Genomic DNA, 26,033 nt, shown 5'->3' on the forward strand with positions numbered 1-26,033 from the left:
AGTGCATTATATCAATATGGCCTACTTCTAAAACGGTTTCAAAACTATCCTGTCATTCTAATACTTGAATTGTCTTCTCTTCTAAAAGTGGTCCGTTGCACATGCCAAACATCAAACAAGCTGCTATTTAATTATCAAATATTTTTGTACAAAAAAAACAGTCTGTTCTTGTGACTTTTTCAACCAATAAATTATTTTTGAAAAACATGTTCTGAATGTGGTTCTTCCTGGGTTTTGCGGTGCCCTCTGGTGAAAGACATATTGCACACCCCTTTAAAATAGTGGACTCAATTTGATTTTGCAATTATTCAAAAACCAGCATGTTAAGAATAGGCAAGAACCACACACAAAGCATATATACTTCTAGGTCTTTATTTCTTAAAAAAAGTCAATTAGTTATTCAGTTTAAAGAAATTGGTGACAAATAAGATAAAGATACATCATAGAAGTGGTTGGGAGTCATTTAAGGGTCTTTAAAGGGTGATCAGCTATTTGTTTTCAGCGCTGTACAGTTTCATAGGCAGGGAACAGAATACTAATGGATGTTATGGAAGAAGGACTTAACCCTTTGGCAATAACATCACAATGAGACAAGCTGACTGTTCTTCCCTATGTGGACACTGATCATGACGGGGCATGAAGGCATCAATACCATATAGAAAAGGGCATCTTAAAACCAAACAAGGCAGCCTGATCTAAATCAATGGAATGTCAATTCATAAAGGAATCATTTTAACAATAATTTAAGATGTCCAAAGTGTATTGACACTTAAAAGTTCCTTGAGTGAGTAAATAATTACAAAGGTTGACCACAACTTTTGTGCTATTTTAAGTGTAAACCTTTATATTACAAAAACATGTTAAAATTAACCATTTGTTATAAAGCCCTTAAATGACATCTAAATGTTATGGTTTGAAAAACAGGAGGTAGAATAAAAAAAAGGAAAAAAAAAGGCCAAAAGAAAAAAAAATTAGAAAGACGAGCACTTCTGTAACAAAACATTCTGCTGACATTGTGTTTTAGTCTGCCTCCTCTTCCTCAGATTCAGATTCTGGGAAGAAAAAAAAAAGGGCAAAAAATTAACAAGAGTCATTTTAGGCAGAGACGGAAAAGAAGAAAAGAAAAACCACCACTGCTTAGTGCTTACCCTCCTCAGCATTTTTCAGCCATTCTACAAACTTCTTCATCTGCTCCAGGAAGACACTCTTTCCTTTGGCCACATGGGCTTCTGTGTACCACTTCAGAATAACCTCCTCGCTCAAAACATCAGCTACAGGCAGTCAAAACAAGAAAAGCTTCAAAACACAGATATAACCTCTGTATTCCACCAGCCAAGTAACATCTTTGTACAAAATTACCATAGTATCGCAAGCCTTTGGCTTAAGTGCATGGTTTTGAAAGGATTAAGTAAAGAACACACACCTTTGTAAAGAAGCACCACGATCTTCTGGAAGGCCTTCATGAAGTGGATATTGTCGTAGCAGTACTCCTGGATCTTCAGCAGGAGGGTGAGCTCAGACAGGCCTTGGGAGGTGAAGGCCTTCAGCAGTGGGCTGTATTGCTGCAAAACAAGTTAGCAGAAAATATTACTACTGATAAAATTCAATAAAAGGAAGTAATGTCGCTTCCATGAGCGATGTAGATACCTTCAAGTGTTTGATGGCTTGCTCTGTGACGAGCTCCTCCTTTTTATTCCACTCGACGGCGCTCATGACACTGGTCCACACAATACCAATCATTGTCTGCTCAGAGATGCTCGTTTTCTTCATCTCCTCACGAACGTAGGCAATGATCTGGGGAACAAAAACACATTAGCTGAATACAGCAACAATAAACCTGCATAGCCAAAATATGGATGATAATGTTAATCAAAATCTTTAATATTTTAAATGAATCATAATATTTGGATGCCTATTTTTAGTGGGAAAGTAGCCCAGCTGTTGACAAGACAAACTCACGTCTTTGAGGGTCTCGCCACGGGACATCAGCTCTTGCAGTTCTTTCTGAAGCTCTTTGCGCGCTCCAATGGACTGCTGGTTGCGAGCGAAGTCCGAGAGTTCCTTCAGCCCAGCGTCGGTGAAATATTTTGAGAAGTGTTCGCAGCTACGCTTGTTGGCAGGGAACAGCTCCTGTTTTGGGCAAGAGGATGATAGGTTAAAAAAAAAAGAAAGAAAAATAAAGTATCAACTAGAGGTCTTCACAGGTCCAAAACTTTGCCAAGTGCCTCAGATCTGGGTCAGTCTAATAGCCTCAGGTAATTTCAAATAAATGCTTTTGCTGAATGGACCCAAGACAACTTGTATTCTCTTAAAATATACCAACTCAGTTTTTCCCCTACAATGTATTCAGCGCCGCTGCAAAATCTTCACATGATCAGTAATAAATCACGACATTCACTTACACTCCTAAAAACACTGCCACATGGCGACCGGCTGGCGCTGCTAATGCGGTGGCTCTGAATCCACTTGCTGACAAGGATGAAAGAGCCACATATGGAAATATTTTCGATTAGACAAATTCCACGTTGCCATAAGGGGCCGTTCACAGCGCGTTTTTTGCGCCTGCAAATTCGTTATTGCAAATGTAGGCGCGCGGCAAGCCCACTCATAACAGAAGCGACACTTGTTTTTCCAGGCGCGCCACTGTTCATGGTTGCATAGCAATGACAGATGCCACGGGAGAGCAAGCGCTTGTGGAAAGCACTCTCCATAAGGACGAGGAAGTATCAAAGAATTAATTGATTTCTAGCCCTTGCATTAGCTTTACTACTAGATATATTTATGGAGATGTGAAATAAAAAGCCACCCTGTACAGCTATGATCAGCTGTTCGGCCGAGCTTTCGATGATACGGAAAGGCCGAAGCTGATCGGTTGGTTTTAGTCACATGACTTGAGACGAGATGTTTTCATCTCGCCACGGCTATGCGGTTGTATCGGGGTACTTTTACGAGTACCCAACATGAGCAAAGTATTGGACCAACACCCGAGTACTGGTATCAGTATCGGTGCATCACTATTTGTCATTAATATTAGTCCGTCAGAAAAGCAGTTCTAGGCTTATGGTCGTTTCACACCGCAAGCGCGCGGAAGTATTCAAACCGGAAGTGTTTGTATAGTGTCACAGCAGCGGCTACACAGCTACATATAAGTAGGGCTGCACGATTTGGGGAAAATGTCATATTACAATTATTGAGGTCAATATTGCGATATAATAAACAAATGGTTTCATGAGTCAACTTGCTTGGTTTTAAAGCAAAATGCACACACAGAATTCTGAAATGTGTATTTCTCAACTCAAACTAACAACAACAACTAAATGATTGATAACACCTATAATGACCAATAAGCCATTGATGTCTGGATAAAAATAATTTTCATTTTAATTTAAGTGAACTTCAAACAATCCTCACATAAACCCATAATGTCATATTTACCTGTGTTCTTCCTGTCTAACAGGTAGGACATGTAGAGAAATTGAATAAAGTTATCAAACAGTCTGGACTGCATAAATGATAAATTATATGGACTAAAATCCTATTCCCATTTCAAGTTCTTTGGTCAAGAGCAGTGAGTGTTCTTTGATTAACTTTACTGACAGAAAGCATAATTGGATGCTGGCCCTTTAAGGGTTGCTGACAGAAACGCGGATCTCACACGCGCCTTTTTCTCTCACAACTCTTTACGACCATCATAAGACTGCTCTTATGTTATGAAGACACTCGACAAATGATATTTTGGCATAATTGTGTGTGTTATTGTTCGTTCACTTCAAGCGGGGGGGTAATATTGGGGGGTCCCACAATATTACCCCCCCCCCCCCCCCCAGTGTAATATTGTATGGTGATTGCAACTACATTTGCACCAGCTGGGTGGTCAAGTGTGTTCGGGTCAGTTTCATTGGGGAGAAGCTTTCTGTGGTGGTTCTGGCTCCTTTCTATGGTGGCTATATTGTGCAGAATGGCACATGCAGACACTATCTGTGATGCCCACTCTGGTGACTCTTAAGCGCCAAAGACAGTTGAAACGTGCCTTTAGGATGCCAAAGATCATCTCTAACTTTTACTATGGTTTTACTGACACATGAGGGTCATGATAGGGAATTATTGTGTAGGTTTTGCTGTCCCAATTCAAATTAACAGTGTTTTGTACTGTACCAAATTTAACTAGCTTTCCTCAAAGCGATGACACAACATACTCACGGAAAGTAGATTGTTATCTGTTAATTTTACTATTAATTTAACGATTCATCTCACAGAAAATAATAATTTCACATGTTCACATAATCTCTACCTGAACATTAAGGCTGTGAAAGGACTTTCTATTAACATAATCTGCCTCATGTTCTCCTAGAGAAGTGGAGATTGCAACATGTGTGCAGGCTATTGCTCCAATGACTCTATAGCAGGGGTCCCCAACCCCCGGGCCGCCCCGTTTTTTCCAAGCGCGTCCGCGCCGCATCGAGATAAAAACATCTCAACTTTTCAGAATGCCGCAAGCGGACTGTAGGTCACGTGACAAGAACCAACCAATCATCTTCCACACTGTAAACTGCTGCACTAGTTACTAGTAAAAAATATTTTTACTAAAAATATTAATGCTCACAACTAGGGATGGGAATTGATAAGATTTTATCAATATCAATGCCACTAACGATTCTGCTTATCGATCCAATTCTTTAACGATTCTCTTATCGATTCCTGATAGCACTGTGAGGGAAAAAGTAGTCTTTTTCGGGGGAAAAAACAAGTTGTTTTATTTGTTTTAAAGCTTACACTTGACTAAGCAAACTGTACTTTTTATGTAATAAATGGAACCTTATTGTAAAGTGTTACCGATTAGTTATACACCGATTAAACGCCCCGTGAGTTCAGTGTTGGAAAGATCAGTTGTTTTAACCATTCATTAAAACGAATCGGTTCAAATGAGTAATTAGTTCGCGAATTGGACGTGTCATTATCGGACGTGTGCTCGTTGTGTGATTATCCCGGCAGTTGGGACATCCCACAAGATGTGTGTCATCACAGAAAACATTTCATCACTGGATCGTTTTTTTCGTTTATTTGAAGTGTGGTTTATGTCAGCTGAATGTGCGGAACACTTTTCAGAGAAGATAAGGCAACGTATTTTAGCACAATTCACACCCAGCGGCAATTCAGGAAAAACAAATCTCCGAATGCTCCACAAAAAACTTTAGTCTCCCTACCTTACCATCGTGTCGTTTATTTTGATTAATATGTGCGAGGGAGAGAGGAAGACAGCGCTTAGTTTTGAGACGGTGAAGCCTACTTTCGCCTTGCTCCGAAGAGAGAGAGTGCGTGCGCGCGACCGGGGCTCTCTCGCTCTCTCTCTCTCTCTCTCTCTCTGCTCGATCAGTTTAACATGCGCCCTGTCACAAGCGCAGCGGTTCATCTACATTACCAGAGAGAGACAATTTTACTCACTGATCAAATAAGACTTTGCAGGACAAAGATTAGCTTTGGACGCGGTGCTATGGTGCTTGATAAAGGACAAAAGGGACAGAGCAGGAGCATCGATAAGAGGACTCGTTAACGTCGAGGGCATACAATATCGATGGATCGTAAAATTTAGAACCGGTTCTCGAGTGGAACCGGTTTTCGATTCCCATCCCTACTCACAACCGATTCCTTGTTAAATCCATCATTGTTTATACAGAATTGTTCTATATTCTATATATAAATGTGTATGTGTTTGCTATTTCTGGTGTTTTATGACCACTTCAGTTATAGTCTGACCTCAGACAAATACAGAGCCGTTGCGCAGGAGAGATAAGTTAGTTTCATGGCAGAAGCTCCGTTTACTGATGCTTGGGCCAACTTTTCTTAAAATATACCGTATTTTCCGCACTATAAGGCGCACTTAAAAGCCTTTAATTTTCTCAAAAAACGTCAGTGCGCCTCATAATGCGGAGCGCCTTATATATGGATGGTGAACATGTTCACCAAGACGGGGAGACAGCGCCGGGCGACTTACGCCACTATCTGGCAATGGATCGTGGATGCCTGGGCTGATATATCAGTCTCCTGTGATCCGAGCTTTCACGAAGGCAGGAATAATCTCTTTATTCAGCCAGCTCACATACCCGTATTTACTTCCTGTTTTCGGCCGAAGTCCACAGTAGTTGATTGTCGAGTTCGCGCGCGCGCGATCAAACCTCCTCTGTGTGTTCAACATCTGATTCGGATGAACCAGAGCCGTGGCTCTGGGATGAACTATCCATTTGAGCTGATATTCTCAGAACACCACACAGCACCGTCATCGGCTGACAGCTGACAGTCTGAGTCTCCACTGTTGCTTAGTTACCAATGATCGCGCGCGCGCACTCGACAATCGCCTACTGTGGACTTCGACCGAAAACAGGAAGAAAATGGGGTATGTGAGCTGGCTGAATAAACATCATTTTTATTCATATCTTTCTTATTTACTGGAGTCAGATTCACCGTGTTCACTCACATGGTTGTGCACTTGTAATGACACATTAAGGTTGTTAAGAGGCTAAAAGCAGGTTTAAAACTTTTCCCGTTTAAGTCAACAGGGTGCAAATTTTAAAAATAGGATAACGCGGTGTAGGCAACACCAGTTTTTGTCGTTGTTATCTGTACTGACAGCACTCCAAATTTACAAAAAATGAGCTCAATGTTAAAATTGACCAGAGTTTTCCTTTAACGTTTGAACAACGTTACTATGGGAGTGAACGGAGTTGTCAGAACGCTTAATAAAGTTTGATCTGACTGTTTTGTTGACATTTGTTGACATCTAGTGGATGCATAACGCAAACCCAGTCAAACGTTTGACTGCAGTATCTTATGCGCCTTATAATCCGGTGCGCCCTATATATGAAAAATGTTCTAAAATAGGTCATTCATTGAAGGTGCGCCTTATAATCCGGTGCGCCGTATAGTGCGGAAAATACGGTAATCAAACTGGTCCTTGTCCAGTCTGAAATAGGCTTTGAACCTCCCATTGTCCAGGCGGAGCTCCTGAATCAGCTGGTGAAATTCCCCATGGTTTTTGTAGTATCGGTTGCACGGTCTTGCACCCAAACACTGCAGCGTTTTTTTTTTTTACTCTTCTTAGTAAATAAATCTTGAAATTCCCGCAAACATTGATTCACTTTAGCATGTAGGTTGTATTAGTAAATGAATCCACACAGATTATTAAATTAAATCAGTAATTTAAAAACTTTCTGAGAGACGCAATTTCACAAACAGCGTGAGTTCAATGGTGCTGCGTCTTCTCTCTCTCGTCTCTCAAAACGGCTGCTCAAGGCAAGCGTCCAGCGCTGCAGTCGGTGAAACTACACGCTCACGTTTAGGAGTCGGGACATGACGGAATATTCACTGCTTAATCGGGCCAGCATTGCATCGTGACTAAAGTTTACCATTTGCACGTCTTTAAGTCTTAACAGTTTAAACATTCAAACGATTTTAAACTATTCAGCACTTGCGCGCTCTCTGAGAGTTGGTTTTCTCTGCGTGCATAGGCCTACATAGACTGGAGTAAAGCCGCCTCACATACAGCTCGCGAGATTATATCGCTTTAACAGACTAAAACACGCAAAATGTCAGACATTTTGGTCTTGGTAAGTATCCTCAAAACACAGTTGGTTATGTCTTAACCTCTTCCACTCTAAGGCATATTTTGGAATTCCGCCTGAATTTAACACACCCAAGTTTAAATATTCACCCTAGACACATACAGTGTAGGAAATTTAAAAAGCTAGTGTCATTGTACAGAAAACCCTTCAGATTTATTAAATTAGATTGCAAAACTTCATAAATAGCATTGTATGCTTTTAAAATATTACGATAAACATAAAAAAAATAGGACTTTTATTTTATTTTTTTATAGAATCCTGTCTTTGAAAATCTGTGATTCAGGTACTGTTTGCTCTGGGGACCTGCTGATTATATTGTTTGACTATACTAGGTGGCAGTATCCACCAGAAAAAAAGATTTTTTCTCTATGACATTCTGAGCAAGAGTTATTCAAATATAACCGAAGGGAGGTAAAGTATCATTTTTAGTGCATATATGTGTCCTTTGGATTTTTCTAATACTCAAATGCAATTTTTTTTTTTTTTTTTTTACTAATACTACCCCAAAAATCCTACTTTTAATACATACTAAAGCACTTTACTTAATTATCGATTGATTTTCTTCATTTTCATTCAGGTTTAATGCAAAATGGTATAAAGGAATGAGACCAAGTAACATTTGTGTTTTGTAAATAAAAGCACAACAAATGTAGGCTATTCTCCTTTCAGGAGACACTAATCACTTAAAAAACTGTCTTGTAGAATTTATGTGGTCTAAAACACACCACTTGTACAAATTGAAACATAAATAAAAATGAGAGACTATAGAAATATGAAAGTAGACCTAGATAACGTTAGCCCTAAGATGCACGCTACACGATGCACCGTCACTTTCTCTTTCAAGCTCTTCTATTGCTTCAACGCAAGAGAACACCTTTTTAGCTGCTTTTCCCTCTCCAGATGCCATTTTTTTTATCAAAACGCTCGAAAAATACAAATATATATCCAATAATTTTCTGTCAGTCGTCTTCGTCGCTTGTCATTCACTTGTTACTATCTACTCGCGCGCGAGTCGCGCCTATCATCACGTCGTGATGTACTAAAGCCATGATAAAAGCCGGTCGTGATCCCGCCCACCTACTCCACTGATTCGTTGGCTGATTCAGCATGTGATTGGACTAGATAAATGATTGACATGTGATTGGAAAGCTGACAGCCTCAGCTTTGAACACGTGCCTGATTTGTATATCATCGTCATGATTAGAGGACGCTTGCACGGTTTGATGATGATGTGTAGATCGCGTGTTTCTCCTGTCGAGCGCGTTTTGTGTTCTGGACATCCGCGACATAACAGTGGATTATTTACCAAGAGGAGCTCACTGAAAAGTACAAATGGGCTCATTTGAAAGATAACATCTTAAGGTAAAAGATGATATAGAGTTTGTGGCTGATTTTAGCTTAGAGCACCTGTAATCGAAGTAGAAATGAGACGTTTGTCTTTGTTTATTCACAGAAATCATATTTTACTGCCCGATTCTTGTGGAGATAATGTGAACTATGATGTTAAAACAATAAAACAAACTACATAGTCACATTTCTGAGAATGAGAGCTTTCTTTTGATATGATTTTTCTGTTTTGTGAGATACATAAAAAAATACATATTCATATTTACATATCTGCATCGCCATTTTGGGGGAGGAGCGATTTTGTGACGATTGTTTTTTAAAGCTTTATATTAATTATTTGTGTTCCATATACACACATATAATTGTATTCTGTGTAAAGATGAGATTTTAAGATTTAAAATGATACTATATATGGGGTTATAGTATCTCCAGAAACATAAACAAATTAAGTTTAAATATAATGACGTAGCTCTTTTGCCCGCCCACGGGCGATCAGAGTGGAAGAGGTTAAATAAGCTTAAAAGTTTTTAACAGAAACGGCAATTCCCCGGTTGTATGATGAAGTTAAGCGAGATATTCTGCTGTCACTCTCTTAACCCTGAGCCCTGAGCATGTCAATCAAATGTTGTTTCTGCATAAAAATCTGAAAATGTAATCATTTAAATTGATGACTTTGTTTGGTGCACATTCCAACACTTAAGACCTGTTAAATCCTAGGTGTTTAAAAGAGTTCGTTAACAACTTAAATTGAACTTAGTTTTCTCATTTTTGCTTTTATGGAATGTTTTAAGTTTTGTTTAGTCATTGAGCAGTGTAGACATGCTTCAGTGTCACTATAATTGTCATTTCAGTTATTGAGGCAGACTTTAAAAGCAGAAGGAAGAGCCATTCTAAGCTTTTTTTATTTATTTAACTCATTGTTTATTTAATGACAAAAACTAAATTGTTTTTCAGTTATCACAACTGTTATAACACTGGTTATTCAATAAACAGAAATTACTGTTACTAAACTCAGCTCAAAAGAAATTTAAATTCAAAATTGATATCGTGATACGTATCGTATCGTGAGATTGTTGGTGATACACAGCCCTATTGCCATGATAGTGAGGTGCTATAGGCTATGCCCGGTTTTATCTGTGGTTATGATCTAAATGCATGATGCTGGATGACCAATGGTTAATAATTTTAATAAAACTCAAACAGTCAGAATATTACATTTTACCAAATAAAAATTAGCACATGCAGAAACTAAGAAATATTTTTTCTATTAAGATATTTATTTTGTTAAGGAAAAATGACATGTTTGAATGTTCTAACTCAGATTTGTCAAAATGTTCTGACAATAAAGAGTAGTGATCGGCCGATATATCGGCCCGATATTTGCGGTTTTTACGTGTATCAGAATCGGCCGATACGCGGCTGCTGCGTTCGCCAATAGTTTTTTCCCGGCATTATTTATAGACAGGCGTCCACAGGCAACTCTGTGCTGCTGGAGACGCTGCAGTTCACGTACAGACCCTGCACTGCCCCTCCCCCACTAACAGAGTGCAACCTGCACTTCAAGATAACGGTAACTTTTAAACTTTCAAAGCATCTTTTAACTGTTTGACTGCTGAAATATTGTCAAACACTTTGAAAATGGAAACACGTTGCTTTATAACTGTTATGTGGTTGCAACTATATAGCTAAGCAAGTTTGTGGGTCCAAATGGAAAACGCGAATGCCTCGTCTATAAAACTGCTTGCTTGCCATTGTATTTAGGGAGCTGCAAATAGCTAAGGTGTAGGCTATCCGTTCAGTATGCATTAGGGCTGTCAATGAATATTTTAAATACAAATATATATCAGGGCTCCAGACTAACTTTTTGCCTTGGTTGCACTGGTGCGCCTAACTTTTTTATTTAGGTGTACCAGCACAAAATTTAGGTGCACTCAAATTTTTCCTCGTCTCGCGTCGCCTTTAACGCCACAATTTCAAGCTCAGCTTTTTATCACGCTCCATATATTCATACCGTATTTTCCGCACTATAAGGCGCACTTAAAAGCCTTTAATTTTCTCAAAAAACGACAGTGCGCCTTATAATCCGGGGCGCCTTATATATGGATGGTGAACACACGTTCACCAAGAGGGGGAGACCGCGCCCTGCCAATGGATCGTGGATGCCTGGGCTGATATATCAGTCTCAACTGTGATCCGAGCTTTCACGAAGGCAGGAATAATCTCTTTATTCAGCCAGCTCACATACCCGTATTTAGTTTCTGTTTTCGGCCGAAGTCCACAGTAGTCGATTGTCGAGTTCGCGCGAGCGCGATCAAACCTCCTCCGTGTGTTCAACATCTGATCCTGATGAACTATCCATTTGAGCTGATATTCTCAGCACACCACACAGCACCGTCATCGGCTGACAGCTGACAGGCTGAGTCTCCACTGTTGCTCAGTTACCAATGATCGCGCGCGCGCACTCGACAATCGCCTACTGTGGACTTCGACCGAAAACAGGAAGAAAATACGGGTATGTGAGCTGGCTGAATAAACATCCTTTTTATTCATATCTTTCACATTTACTGCACTGCAGTCAGATTCACCGTGTTCACTCACATGGCTGTGCACTTGTAATGACACATTAAGGTTGTTAAGAGGCTAAAAGCAGGTTTAAAACTTTTCCCGTTTAAGTCAACAGGGTGCAAATTTTAAAAAGAGGATAACACGGTGTAGGCAACACCGGTTTTTGTCGTTGTTATCTGTACTGACAGCACTCCAAATTTACAAAAAAATGAGCTCAATGTTATAATTGACCGGAGTTTTCCTTTAACGTTTGAACAACGTTACCATGGGAGTGAACGGAGTTGTCAGAACGCTTAATAAAGTTTGATCTGACTGTTTTGTTGACATTTGTTGACATCTAGTGGATGCATAACGCAAACCCAGTCAAACGTTTGACTGCAGTATCTTATGCGCCTTATAATCCGGTGCGCCCTATATATGAAAAATGTTCTAAAATATGTCATTCATTGAAGGTGCGCCTTATAATCCGGTGCGCCGTATAGTGCGGAAAATACGGTATATATTATGTAAATGCTTTTAAACAAGAATAAGGTGTAGTTTTTTTATTTATTATTTGAAGCACAATTATACTGTATATAAAAAACATAAAAAATGAAAGTGCTGTTTTTACAATGTTCAAGTTAGGGCAGGGTATTGACACATTTCACAATTCGATTCAATATTGATTATTGTGGATATCAGGTACAATACATGGCAAATTTTCTCAAGAAAAACAAATCTCAACTAATGCTGTAAACTGGGAGTCAGTTGTAGCCCACTATGCTTCATTAGCCTACTATAATATTGAAGGTAAAAATTACCTGATTTGAACACAAACACCTAAATTACACTTTTATTTTATTTTTTATAATAATAAAGTTACATGAAATATAAACATTTAAATGGTGGCTGCATAAAAACTTGCCCGAATTTTTTTCAAACAACATGCATTAAATATTGAAAAACATAAAAAATTATAATGAATATGTAATATGGTGCATATATTTGGCACAATGCTCCTCTGGAGTTAATTTTTCTAGCTAGCTAACTAGTTTATGGGCACTGGATATGTTTTTTCTGAGGTAAATGTGACGTTACATTACATTGTTTACAAGCGTTTTACTGACGTCTTTCCACGGTTGAAATACTGAATGAGCGATTCCATGTGAAAGATACGGATTTCGATAAGTTGTACTCTATCCTTTAACACACTTTCAGATGCTCGTTCATGTGTATTTCGCGCTGTAACTGCTATTATTAAGGCGGAAGAGAAGATGTGCTCCGCGCTGCTGCTTCTCTTGAGCTGAGCTGAGCCAGAGCGATCTCACGCCACAGCGTCAAAACACTATTTATGTTTTTGAATTTCGTAAGAAAATGGACCTAATTTGAAATCTGAGACTTTGTTTCATATCAATAGTAACAAAGCACAAAGATTATTGCAATTTATTGGATGGGATGCGCGCTACAATGTTCCATTCATTCATCAACTGAAAACAGCACAGCCCAACGGTTCGTAAAAATCAATGAGAATCGATTAAAATCGAGAAATCAATATTTTTTACCTAGTTCAAGTAGCCTATATTTTTAAAAGTTTCTTCGTCGTCTGTTTTCCTGCGTTTATTTACCTGATGCTGCTGATTGCCGTAACTGATTCTCTGGTGCTCAGGTGACAGGTCGCAATTTATTTCAATCACACAGTCAGCACGGGACGGAGCATTTTAGTCCTACAGGAATATCTGAACCACAACCAATCAGAGGCAAAGACCCACCCAATCTCCATCTCTGATTGGTTTAGACCACGATATGATCCAACCATGCGTGCAAGGAGAACAGAAGACTCGTTTGTGGAGAGGCAGCGGATGCGATCATGCGAGAACGTTAGGTGCACTGGTGCGACCTAGGAAAAATTCTTGTCGCACCTTTTCAAATTTTGGTCGCACTCTAGAGCCCTGTATATTCGAATAGTTTAAAAAAACTGAATTTTGAAGGGGAAAATTTATATTCGAATGTGGAAAAACATGCCCGCGGTAGCAGACTAACGTTACCACAGCACAGCTCGCTCAGAGCGCTCAGTGTCGGTTCTATGTACTGTGAAACTTCAATTAATGTATTTGTTTCAATCACTGAATGAAGCCTGCTATATTTGAGACCGTAAATTCGCAACCTTAAATTGCTTGCACAAAACTCTTGATCAGCACTCAACATTTGTTTGTTGTTGTTCATTTAAACTGGCATGCGCATGAGAGGGTGAGTGCGAGAGAGAGAGTGCGCCTGCGAGTCGGGGCGAGCCAGAGTGAGCTCTGCGGTCTTGGCCATTAGTTGATTTACTCGTTTTTTTTGTAGTAATACGTTGTCAAATATGTTTAAACTCAAATAAGCTACTTAATACTAGTAGTTATGTCTCTTTGTATTAATTTGTCCTGTTATTGACGTAATCCGCGTCATTGACCAAAGGCACGACGATATGTTCAAATATGTTTTTTTAGAGGGAATATGCAAACGCCATTTGAGCAATTTTGACAGGTCATAGGATTAAGTAATACCAACGGTGTTCCGTGCTTTTTGTGGGAGATTTATTCAGCGACCACCTGGCTGAGGTTTGGACGCGTGTGGTGTTTGTCTCCCTCGTCATCGCAGTGATAGAGACTAGACATGCTCATTTCATTTTATATAGAAAAATTTAAACCATGGCACTAAATAGTTCGTTACTTTTAAAATGAAGTACAGTGTGCACTGTGCACTTTATTATGCTGGTTGCTACTGTGTGCAATAGTGTAATTATTTTATTTATGCTTAAATATTTATTTTCAGCACTGAACTTTTTTTTGTTCTACCTCATGTTTTTAATATTTGTTAAATATTGTTTATCTACTTGTTCTTGTTCTACCTCACATGTTTTTACTATGTTAAATATTGTTTTTTTAAGTTAAATAAATGTTACTTTTATTAAATTGAGACCTGTTACATTTGTTAAAATGTCATTTTTATGATGTAAATTGAATGAGCAAAATGTATCGGCTCCAAACATCGGCTCAAGAAAATCGGCAGCCCGTATCGGTCATCGGCTAAGGCTGATGGGAAAAAAATCGGTATCGGCACTAAAAAATCTATATCGGTCGATCCCTAATAATGAGTAGTTTAAAACCACAATTAACGCTCTGGTTTCTACAACTTTCACTTAGGAGCAAAAATCTGCCTTTAAACTTTTATAAACTCTTATTAAACGGTCTGTAAACTTACAAAGTTCTCAATGCTTCGTTTTGCATGTAGGGACCCTCATTATGTTACTGTGCTCGTGTGGGGCTATTTTGAGCCTTGTTAGTGGTATAAACTAGCGATTTCTTTTTACTTATTAAATGCCCCCATTACTAGCGTTATACGCTAAACAGTTTTTAGAGATAAAACTCTTTACATTCGATTATCATGAAAACAAATCTCAGAGAACGGTTGACTAGGTAACAATGTTTTATTAGACCAAAGGTTCATTTTGCACCGGAGTTCTCCTTTAATTTTTTCCAGAGCTGTATATTCTGACTAGTTTACACTTTAAAAAAAAAAAAAAACACCATAAAAACACCATATACTTTCACCAAAACTGAATAATAAAAAACAAGTTTAAATGGGTAAATTTTCTATAAATATTTTTGAGTCTTCATTTTCTTTTCTGACATGGCTACGGCGCCGAAACCCCCGCTTCACTGCTGCTCACGCGACGCTCCTGCTTGACGCTCATGCGCTGCTCCTGCTTGACGCTCATGCGCTGCTCCTGCTCCCGGTGTGAATGCACTCATTGATTAACATGCACGCCGGAAAAAAATTCGACCCGCTCACGCTTGCGGTGTGAAACAGCCGTTATTCTTAGCTGGATAACTCTTGGCAGGTTTAAAAAGGCCCTTTTCAAATTAAATACTAACAGTTTTGGATTAAATAAAAGTACAGTCAAGTCAAATAAAACGTTTTAGCTCTTGTATAGTTTGGCAACACTACAATAAGATACCATTCATTAACATTACTTAATGCATTATCTAACATCAACACATTGAGTGAACAATATATTTTTACAACATGAATTAATGTTTGTGAATGTTATTTAATACAAACACTTGATTGTTCATGTTTGTTCACTTCATTCTTTGTGCATTAAATAATGTTAACAGATAAAACTTTGGATTTTAAAAATGTATTTTTAATTATTATTATTTTTAAAGGTGCTCTAAGCGATGTCACACGTTTTTTAGGCCAAAACATTTGTCACATACAGCAAACATCTCCTCGCTATCCGCTGGCTGCCTGTCCCCTGAACACACTGTAAAGAAATGCGATCTCTGTAGACAGCCCAGGCTCCACAAACAGCGGAGACCCGCTCCCCGAAACATTAACTGTTCCAGCCAATGACCGACAAGAAGGGTTTGGGGGTGTGATTTGGGGGGTTAGTGTGCGGATGAGGAGGGGGGAGGGTCTAGCTAGCCTCCGTTTTGTTTGACAATAGTTCGAATGTCAACAAGAAGTGACGTCACCCAGGATCGCTTGGAGAACCTTTAATTATAAAATTAAGGTTTCTGTTTGTGACCAGTTCAAGGTACGCAATTCTTCCGGAGGTGCATGCCCCGAGCAGAAAAACAATGTGCTGATGCCAGAAATCGATTAAAGAAAACCATCTAAAAGCATTTAAGGCCTAACTAATCAATTCAACTAAACAATAACCAACTATATTTCCGTTTTCCCCTCAAACAAAATGTGAAAATCCAAGGGAAACGTTGTTCCATATTTACCATCAGCCTGTTGTCCATGCCAACTTTACGCAGGCAAGCAGCAACTGAGTTGATGTCTTTTTCGTTGATCCAAGATTTGAAGAGTTTCACAGCGAAGGCGGCAGATACCCCTAAAAATAAAATCCAGACGATGAGTTAGTTTACATATTCTTCACCCAGAAAGTGCTGCTGTTAAACAAGTCTGTCATTACCTTCCTTGACCAAGTTCTCATTAAAGAGGCTGCTCAGGATGGAGGCTGATATATTGCCATTGGCCAGCAGGATTCCGGCAAGCATGGCCAATTTATTCCTCTCGGACTCGGTGAACCCTTTTAAAAACAGCAGCAGCTGTAAAAAATAAATAAAATAAAATAAAAGACATTATGGGACTTTCCAGATGAACAATGAAGCGGTCTTTGTTTGACTAACAAATACGTGATAATCCTTAGTTCAACAATTTTGCTTACCTTCTTAATCTCCTCTTCAAACCCTTTCTCCAGGTACTTGTAACGCCTGATCAGCTTGTTAAAAACCTACAGCACAAGGTGAATGTGTTGAAACATGTAAAGAGGGAGCTGAAAAGTACAATTTATATCCATCACAGTGACATTAAATCAGAACAAGCTCTGAAAGGCGAGACTATTTATCAGTCAAGCAGTTTATAACGGTGAATACCTGAGCGTACGCCTGCATGGTCTCCAGGTCTTCACTTGCCGTGAAGAGGCAGAACTCAGTACGGGTCAAGTCATCAGACAGAGTCCCTCCTGGGGCTGAAAAAAATAAATATATACAAATACAACCATTGAATTAAGATGGTTTATTTCAATTCCAGCCCACTGAAATGGCCATAAATAGTTGCTTACCCAGCATTCCTCCAGCCACCAGGATGTCGAAGAGAGTCTCAGCATACCGGCGGTAATCGAGCTTGGCGCCAGAGGCATCAAGGAACTTTGCAACCGCTTCCAAATCAGTGCCAGTTTGGTTCAAGCCTTGAACAATACTTTCTTGAAACTGAGTAGGGTCAAATCTCTCCTTTTCATCTGTGGGGAAATGAGTTTTAAAATGGGTGGCACTTTTTTTCTTTTTTTTTTTACACAGAAGTTCCTGAGGCTAAGGGTTTTCAATCTCCTAGAACTAATGGCGGAAGTACCCGCCTTTCGATTTTAGCTCTAGGAATGTGGTGATTAAAATTAAAAATTAGCTCCTACTAGGGGTGGGAATTACAGGGTCTCTCACGATACATGGCTCACAATACCGATAATATCACAATACAGCAATTCTGCGATAATCAATGTATCATTTAAGGATTGTCTAGCAATATAACATGATATCGGTCAATGAAAACACAGTGCCTGTGAAAAGGTTAAGTGCAGGTTTTACAGACTTTGGACAATTATTTTACTCACACTGTTGTTCGCCATTCCATGAAAAATATTTTTCTTAGGCCATTTAACTTATGTTCACATTCTCTCATTCATTTGTTGAGAGCCAAATTGAGGAGCCATGAAGTATATCGATATTTGGTGCCAGCATATCGATTCTTGAATCGGACGGAAAAGAACAACGACATACTTCCCTATCGATATTTTGTCCCACCCCTAGCTCCTACTTCAGAGTAGGATCTAACCCAGCACAATAGGAACTACCAGTGGCGTAAGTGTACGCTGATTGGCCGAATGCACAAAACACCAGTAACCGCAATGTGGTTTCTATAAAAACCACATTTATAGATGGACCTCTCAACCTTTACGAGAAGGAGAAAATCCAACGCAACTTTAAGGGGACCAAGTGAAACATGATAATATATTTCTGTTCAACTAGAGACAATGGGCATCAAGCACACGGCAAACACTAATACTTTTTCATATAACCTTCTGTCTATTTTCTTTGTATAAATTCTAATAACGCATTAGACAGGATTACTAAACAGAGAATGGGAGCGCTGTGTGCTCAGGCGTTCTCAGTGCCGTCAAAATAAATGCCTGCCGCGCCATCAAAATAAAATTCACAACAAGCGCAGCTTCAGAGTTCCTACTGGCGGTGCGAATCCAACCAAGAAAATGGTCCTAGGGGAATATTTAGTTCTCAGGGAACCACGCTGGTGGCTAGTTCCTATAACCAAGTTCCTAAAAGTACTAAGTGCGAAAAAGGCTTTAGATACCACAAAGCCCCAAATATGATCATCCTAATCTGAAGGAACCTGCATCATGAAATTTTAAATTTAAGCCAATTAAAAATTGTCATGCAAGTTCAGTTTTTAGTTTAAAGCAGTCATGTGAACAGACCCGAAATCATTTTAATACAATAATTTACTGAACAGTAATTACTTAAATCTCATTCAAATATCTTGTTAGTAAAAATTATTTACACACCATTTTTCTCTGAAATTTTCTACGGACTGCTTTGTACTCCATCACAGCCCCCGGGACCCCAGTTTGAGAAGCCCTGGTGTTAGGCTACTTACCTCTTTTCCTAGTTTTAAAACGCTGGCCGGTAAGCGTTGGCTTTTGCTGCTTTTGATTATTCATAAAAGACACCTATGACAAGAATAGCAATATTTAAGAACATTTCATTGAAGAGTACAAAGAAACCGCAAGTAGATGTGGCAGGACATTTCCAAAGCCAGCAATAAAATTCCAAAAGAAAATGCGCTAAACAATACTGTCAATACTTTCAGGGATTTAAACCTTTAATAATAAACTGGTTTAATTAGTAGTTTCAGTGAAACCTGTAAGTTAGTAAGTTAATCAATCCAACGTGAAAGCATAAATCACGTTGTCTCGTGGGCAAATTATACAGTTTAGTATTGCTCAGATAAAATCCATAACTTGTTTAATTACTACTTGCATATGGATACGTTGCTGTATAAATGTATTAAATAGCGTTTATGTATTTTTTTTGAGGGGGTCTGAACTGCAACTCACGCGCCGGGCTCGCGCTAACGTTAAAGCTAACCGGCTAAAATGAGGCCTAACCGCTCCAAACATTTTTTAAGAACCACTTATCACTATTTACAAGCATTTCAGATCCAAACGAGCGCAATGCCAACAATTTACTGAATTAACATAAAAAAACGTGAATTATAAAAGGTATTATCTTTTACATTAAATTGATATCATGTCGGGGGCTCCGCCATCATGATTTAAACAGCTGATCACAAACATTAGCCCAAAAAACGGCCATCCTTTTAAAACACGGATATACAACAACTCACGTTTAAACCATATACGATTATTATACGTATATAAAATACATAGTGGGCTTACCGAAATGAATTCAGATAAAAAACGGCTTTTTGAACCCAAGAACAAAGCAAGACAATAGCAGGTTCAAACTCAACACACAAAACCCTCCCTGATGGCAAGAGCCTGATGCGCTTGCGCAGAAGAAGAACGGAGGGGGGGGGACAATGGACCCGTCCATTACAGGGGAGTGCGAGGGGTTAGAGAGGTGTTTATTGATACAATAATGCTAGTTAGACGTTATTAACTATTGTTTAGTCAATTATTAAAAGTGCATATTATTAAAAAATGTTCTTAGAGTGAAAAATATACTCGCCTTACTATATATGTGAAAGTTCATAAAAACATACCCCCTCCCAGCTGACAGTGATTTGTAAGCCAGATGCGGGTCATACCATTGTAATGAGGGGTGGGATTATTTTTTTTCTTTATCGCCAAGGGTAAACCATAAAAAGCATTCAGTTCAATTGGGTCAGCACGCTAAGCTTTGATTTGCATATTTCTGTATTATTGTAATTTTCTTGAAATGTATATTTTATATTTTAAGCTAAATATGAAAGATTTTCACACCAATACTTTGGGTAGGCTACATAGTAGGCCTAGCCTATATAGCCTACCTAAATCAAAAAAGAGTTTCATGTCCATTTATTCCTTTGATAATTAGCCGAGTAAGTGAAGTGAAGTGACGTGACGTGAAGGCCAAGTATGGCAAACCATACTCAGAATTTGTCTTCTGCATTTAACCCATCCAAGTTAGTGCACACACATTAGGAGGACACACACAATGTAAACCGTGGACTGGACACACACACCCAGAGCAGTGGGCAGCCATTCACTGCGGTGCCCAGGGACCGATTGTGGTTAGGTGCCCTGCTCAAGGGTACCTCGGTTGTTTCTGCAAGTATTGAGAATCGAACCCACAACATTCAAGTTACAAGTCTGACTCTCTAACAATAAGGCCACAATAGATCAGCCAAAACCTGCATCTGCTTTGTGGCCAGATCATCTCAGACCGACTATAGGCCTACATTGTCATTGACAACAAAAATGGGTGAGAACAATCATATACCAACAAGAAACATTTAAAAGACCTTTAACAGATCAATATTTAACCCCTTTATTTCCTCTCTCCTCTCAGGTGCTTCTCTCCTCTAGGTAGAACTGGTGGCAAACAGGTGGTCTCCCTCAAAAGGGACGGCTGTATGTACAATGGCATCGTACAACATGAGCTCAATCATGCCCTGGGATTCTACCACGAGCAAACCAGGAGCGATCGTGACCAGTATGTGAAAATCAACTTTGAGAACATCTCTCCTGATATGGCCTACAACTTCGAGAAACAGAACACCAACAACCAAAACACTCCATACGACTACAGCTCCATCATGCACTATGGAAGAACTGCCTTCTCCACTCGGCCCTGGCTGGAAACCATCACTCCCATTCCTGATGAGACTGTGGAAATCGGAGAGGCAGGGATTGTCCAACATCGACATCCTGAGGATCAATAGCTTTATAGATACTGAAGATGAAACTGATACACATTACTTAAAACAGTTCACGTGTCTGTATAGATAGTGTGATGCGGTGATGGTCTTTACTTTCTAATGGCGTTTACTTTCTGAAATGTGTGAAGGAGAAGTTGAATTAAACATTTAACAAATGTCAACCTTTTTGTGAACTCTTTGCATCTAATAGTTTTTGTTCTCTAATAATGTTTCTTCTTTTTGAACGAATAAAAGAATTTCCAAAGCAATAAAGAAAGATATAAAAATGGAGGAAAACCCACTGCATGCATGTCTTCTTCACGCATTCCTGAATTTAACCATGAAAGGCAGGGCAAAGCCTTTAACATGTGATCTCAGTCAGTCAGTCGCTCATTCAACTGATGGTCAGTAAACCAGGAGCATCTCCGGTGACAACTCATCTTCATATCACATATCCTTCTCAACTCATCATGTCATCTCTATCTGTGAACAGCGAGCTTGTCTTCTACGTTAATGGCAAGAAGGTACGATTCAATTACAAATACTGATTTTAAATGTTTACAGATTTGAAAATGTAAGGCACATGTATTTAACTTGTACAAAATATGGAGGACTTTTCATTTTCTTAATAGTTTTTGGCTCGTAATATTGTTAATATATGGCTTTTATATTGTGTTAGTTCATAAATAAAAGTGTTTTTAATTTCAAGTTGCTGTCACAAGTTGTCACAAGCTGTGAAGTACTATCTCAAAAAAAGGAAAGATGTGATTCTGCTGGTATTATTACTGTGATGAATATTAACATTTTTATGTTTAGTCTTCTCATATTCAAAGTACATAACCAAACTTGAACATATAACCAGCAGAAAATTGCGTGACTAAACGTGCATGTCTGAATCGTGGCACATGACAGTCAGCCAGCAGCCCAAAAAGAAATCTTTATTCCTCTTATGTATGATGCCATGAAAATGATTTTCTACGCTGCACACAGTCAGTTCATCATGTGTTTGCCCTTCTCACACATACACTTTCTAACTATAACTATGATTGACGTTCATCTATTCTAATGTTTCCACATTTCTCTCAGAATTCAACTCAAAACAAGTAACATAAAATTAGTGGTGATATTAATTCATTGGTGTGTGTGTGTGATAGGCTCAGAAATCCAATCCTGTCACATGACATGACACATACCAAACTGTGTATGGCTTATAGTTATCAATTGAAGATATTTGAGCAATGGCATACAGTCATTACATGTTTTTGCTATTTTTATGTAAAGATAGTAGAGAAGAATGCTGATCCAGAAGAGATGTTATTGGCTTACCTACGACGGAAGGGTATGGTAATTGCAATATGACAAACATTCTCCAAATAATGGTGTAGATACTTAGCCAAGGATATATATTAAATATTTTATACTCACCAAGCCTGCATTTGCTTGTATGATGTTTTTGTGTCCAGTGGGTCTGACGGGCACAAAGTATGGCTGTGGTGGAGGAGGATGTGGAGCCTGTACTGTGATGCTGTCCAGATATGACTCTATTCAGGACACTGTGCTGTATCTTTTACTCATATATCAAAACTAGCGGTATAAAACCTTTATATGAAACAAACGAAAGGAATGTTTGTTTGCAGCTTTTGACTAAATCAATGTTTCAATTAGCAAGAACGTACAACTTTATTTAAACCATGACGTTTTTAAAAATAAAAAATTCAATAAATTTGATAGTTTCATAATCCTTAATCCGTTCTTCAGACACTGGTCGGTAAACGCGTGTCTGCAACCGATTTGTGCTCTGTACGGTGCGGCGGTGGTGACCGTCGAGGGCATTGGAAGTACTAAGACTAAACTACATCCTGTTCAGGTACCTGATTCTACCTAAGAGACAAACATATCAACGTTCAAAGTAGGTTCTTTGAATAGGTTGTCCAGAACCATGTAGACATTTTTTTTTTTTTTTCAGGAGCGTATAGCAAAGGCTCATGGGTCTCAGTGTGGGTTCTGTACTCCTGGGATGGTGATGTCCATGTACACATTACTTAGAAACAACCCACATCCCAACATGGAGGACATTCGAGAGACACTGGGAGGTAACAAAAATACGTATACTCAAAATTTTGAAAACCAAGAATTTAAACACGTTTAAAAACATTGCGTTTTCTCTCTTTTAAGGGAACCTGTGTCGTTGCACTGGATATCGACCGATAATTGATGGATTCAAAACATTCTGTGATGTAATGGCTTTGAACTTTTAATACAACATAAAAATTTCAACAAAGAAGTGACAATCAGTACATGTAACAATTTGTAAAACTATTGACTTTGACTGAAGAAAACTAACATGTGCTCATAATGTGATCCATATGTTTCCAGACTCCAATATGTTGCCAAAATGGTGACGGAAATGGGAAATGTTGCATGGAAAGCAGCAATTCCCACAACAATGAATCTGATGTAAGACAATATGAGAAACAGAAATTCTTACAATTGCATATACAAATTAAATGTGACTTTTTATTAGTGGAACAGCACAACAGAACACCCGTTACTTTTTAGAAGAGTAGTACACAAAATTAAAATCTTCTACTACTGGTATTTTTGGTAGATATCTGGAAATCTTTTCAGCTTGGATGATGTCTTACCCCTCGACCCAACTCAGGATCTGATCTTTCCCCCAGAGTTACTGGTAAGCAAACCGTTTGTGTTCTTGTAGCTAATAAGAACATGGATATTTCAGGCCACTTATTTTTGTTATATCCTTTCTTTCTATCAGATTATGGGAAAGAAAAAAGCAGAACAACTTTGTTTTCAGGGCGAAAAGGTCAGGTGGATTTCCCCAGCAGATCTGAAAGATTTAATTAGATTGAAAACTGAATACCCCAACGCACTTCTGTTGGTTGGGAACACAACCATAGGTTGGTTTCAAGAGGAAGTTTATCTATCTATCTATCTATCTATCTATCTATCTATCTATCTATCTATCTATCTATCTATCTATCTATCTATCTATCTATCTATCTATCTATCTATCTATCTATCTATCTATCTATCTATCTATCCATCTATCCATCCATCCATCCATGCATCCATCCATCCATCCATCTGATTTTGTTCTCTCACAGGGCCGAAGATGAATCTGAAGGGAACCGTCAATCCTTTGGTGATCTATGGTGGAAGCATTCCAGAACTTCGTGCTATCAAATGGCAAAACAATAGTAAATCAAATTCAAACAAAGCATCACCATTACATATGGTTATTTAGTGAATATTAAAGCCCAAAGTAAATTCAACAACACTTTTTGTAGGCATAACTGTAGGGGCAGGATGCAGTTTGTCTGTTTTGAAGGACGTCCTCCTGCGTGGAATTGAGGAACTCGGCCCAGAAAAGAGCAGGGTTTACCAGGCCCTTGTTCAGACTCTACAGTGCTTGGCCAGCCAACAAATACGCAACATGGCTGTGAGTAACATAAACAAATCACCACGAGGAATTAAGAAGAACAGTTGTCTACATGTTACAGTTTTGTTTATGTTGGAATTTCAAGACCATCGGTGGAAATATCCTGAGCGCCAACCCCAAATATGACCTGAGCAGCATTCTCGCAGCAGCGGAGTGTACGCTACACATTGTTTCCAAAGGTAATGTCAGTGTATTTGGACTGTATTTGTAAATGTGGAAATATATAAAAAAAAAATACATTTGTTCTCAGTTGCCAATATATTAAACATGGAAAGTAACTATTCATTTTTAAAAATAAGAATTACATTTTTGTTCCTTTGTTCTTAAATATAGATGGTACTCGAGAGATTTGTCTAAGTGAGGAGTTTTTCACAGACTTTGGTAAAACAGCTCTACGACCAGATGAGGTTCTGCTGGCTATTGATATTTCCCACTCGACACCGGTATACTTCAAAATGGAGGAAGCTAAGCCTACTTAATATTACAAAACTATGTCAAGCTTCAACAAATAGACTTGGCCCTTAAAAGACTTTTAGTCTTTGCTTTTCCATCTATTCTCATTTTTTAAAACAACAAATATGCTATGAATTCACTTGCCATTTTGAAAAGCTAAATACTAATCCCTGTGTTTTTCAGTGGGAGTTTGTTTCAACATTTCGCCAGGCACAGCGCAGAGAGTTCGCCTTCTCCATAGTGAATGCTGGCATGAGGGTATCGTTCAGTCATGACTCAAATGTGGTGGAGCATCTGGATATTTTTTATGGAGGTGTGGGGCCCACTCTGGTAAAAGCCAGACATACCTGTAAAGAGCTGATGGGAAGGTACAGCTATCACAAGGCCTACATAATTTGTATCCGTAAATCTTGTATATGTAAGAACAGACTATCCACTGTATTGACAAATACATTGGCTGAAAAGAAAAGCCAACATAGCAAAATCTGACATCTTAGCTGCATTGTAAACATTCCAGTCAATAAACATTGTTTTTTGTTTGGCAGAAAATGGGATGAGAAACTTCTGGTAAAGGGAACACAGCTCTTAGAAGAAGAAATCTCCATGCCCCCTACTGCCCCTGGTGGACGGGAGGAGTATCGCAAGGCTCTAGTACTCAGCTTCTTTTTTAAGTTTTACATGCAAGTGCTGCTGGAACTCCAACAAAGGGTATGATGACGCTAATTATTAGTTTAAAAGTGGGATGATTTACTTAATTCATGCTTATTTTTTTCCCTAAAGGAGGTTTCTGTGAATGATTTGCCATTAGAGTATCTCAGTGCTCTAAAACCCTTCAAAAATGAGGTACCACAAGGAAACCACTCTTTTCAGGTGAGCAGACCCGAGTCAAGCTTGAGTTTTCATATCAGGTCTGTCTGATAACAAAAACATTCTCATTACATTACAATTCAATTACAGCTTGTACCAGAGACTCAGTCTTCTAGCGACCCAGTGGGACGCCCCAATGTTCACCAGGCCGCCCTTCAACAGGCTACAGGAGAAGCTGTGTATTATGATGACATCCCATCTGTTAAAGGAGAACTCTTCGCTTCCATGGTAACCAGCACCAGGGCTCATGCAAAGATCATGTAAGT

At 38.9% G+C, this 26,033-nt stretch overlaps 2 protein-coding genes and 1 pseudogene across 2 annotated transcripts in view; 2 read left to right on the forward strand and 1 right to left on the reverse strand.

Moving 5' to 3' along the window:
* Positions 1-356: 356 nt before the first annotated feature.
* bzw1a (basic leucine zipper and W2 domains 1a) lies at positions 357-19,629 on the reverse strand. The gene is made up of 12 exons (XM_056256625.1): positions 19,525-19,629; positions 18,723-18,795; positions 17,122-17,298; positions 16,934-17,028; positions 16,726-16,791; positions 16,471-16,606; positions 16,280-16,389; positions 1,960-2,130; positions 1,648-1,794; positions 1,424-1,562; positions 1,149-1,271; positions 357-1,052 (listed from the first exon to the last, which is right to left on the reverse strand). Exons 2-12 carry the CDS (start codon positions 18,784-18,786, stop codon positions 1,021-1,023), a joined length of 1,260 nt encoding a protein of 419 aa, XP_056112600.1. The 5' UTR covers positions 18,787-18,795; positions 19,525-19,629; the 3' UTR covers positions 357-1,020.
* A 38-nt stretch (positions 19,630-19,667) lies between these two features.
* Positions 19,668-21,078, forward strand: LOC130089380 (hatching enzyme 1.2-like; annotated as a pseudogene).
* Positions 21,079-21,363: 285 nt separating this feature from the next.
* Positions 21,364-26,033, forward strand: part of aox5 (aldehyde oxidase 5) — a 50,020-nt gene continuing 45,350 nt past the window's right edge. The window contains exons 1-17 of the mRNA XM_056256626.1: positions 21,364-21,511; positions 22,269-22,326; positions 22,451-22,547; positions 22,746-22,854; positions 22,954-23,080; positions 23,163-23,224; positions 23,364-23,444; positions 23,596-23,676; positions 23,764-23,905; positions 24,113-24,205; positions 24,296-24,447; positions 24,533-24,626; positions 24,781-24,890; positions 25,084-25,268; positions 25,446-25,608; positions 25,681-25,770; positions 25,858-26,027. Of these exons, the coding sequence (XP_056112601.1) occupies positions 21,389-21,511; positions 22,269-22,326; positions 22,451-22,547; positions 22,746-22,854; positions 22,954-23,080; positions 23,163-23,224; positions 23,364-23,444; positions 23,596-23,676; positions 23,764-23,905; positions 24,113-24,205; positions 24,296-24,447; positions 24,533-24,626; positions 24,781-24,890; positions 25,084-25,268; positions 25,446-25,608; positions 25,681-25,770; positions 25,858-26,027 (1,937 nt within the window). The 5' untranslated portion in view covers positions 21,364-21,388. The remainder of the gene's footprint in view (positions 21,512-22,268; positions 22,327-22,450; positions 22,548-22,745; positions 22,855-22,953; positions 23,081-23,162; positions 23,225-23,363; positions 23,445-23,595; positions 23,677-23,763; positions 23,906-24,112; positions 24,206-24,295; positions 24,448-24,532; positions 24,627-24,780; positions 24,891-25,083; positions 25,269-25,445; positions 25,609-25,680; positions 25,771-25,857; positions 26,028-26,033) is intronic.

The sequence above is a fragment of the Rhinichthys klamathensis genome, unplaced genomic scaffold (assembly GCF_029890125.1).
Source record: "Rhinichthys klamathensis goyatoka isolate OS25496 unplaced genomic scaffold, OSU_Roscu_1.1 h1tg000127l_1, whole genome shotgun sequence".
In the NCBI taxonomy this organism is placed as follows: Eukaryota; Metazoa; Chordata; class Actinopteri; order Cypriniformes; family Leuciscidae; genus Rhinichthys; species Rhinichthys klamathensis.

Bases quoted from the DNA above. Each gene is read 5' to 3' on its own strand.
- bzw1a (XM_056256625.1), bottom strand. From the start codon at position 18,786: ATGAATAATCAAAAGCAGCAAAAGCCAACGCTTACCGGCCAGCGTTTT. The intron at 16,390-16,470 runs GTAATGACAGAC...TTTTATTTTTAG, and splicing joins TGAGAACTTGGTCAAGGAAG to GGGTATCTGCCGCCTTCGCT. The intron at 2,131-16,279 runs GTAAATATGGAA...TGCCCAAAACAG, and splicing joins GCATGGACAACAGGCTGATG to GAGCTGTTCCCTGCCAACAA.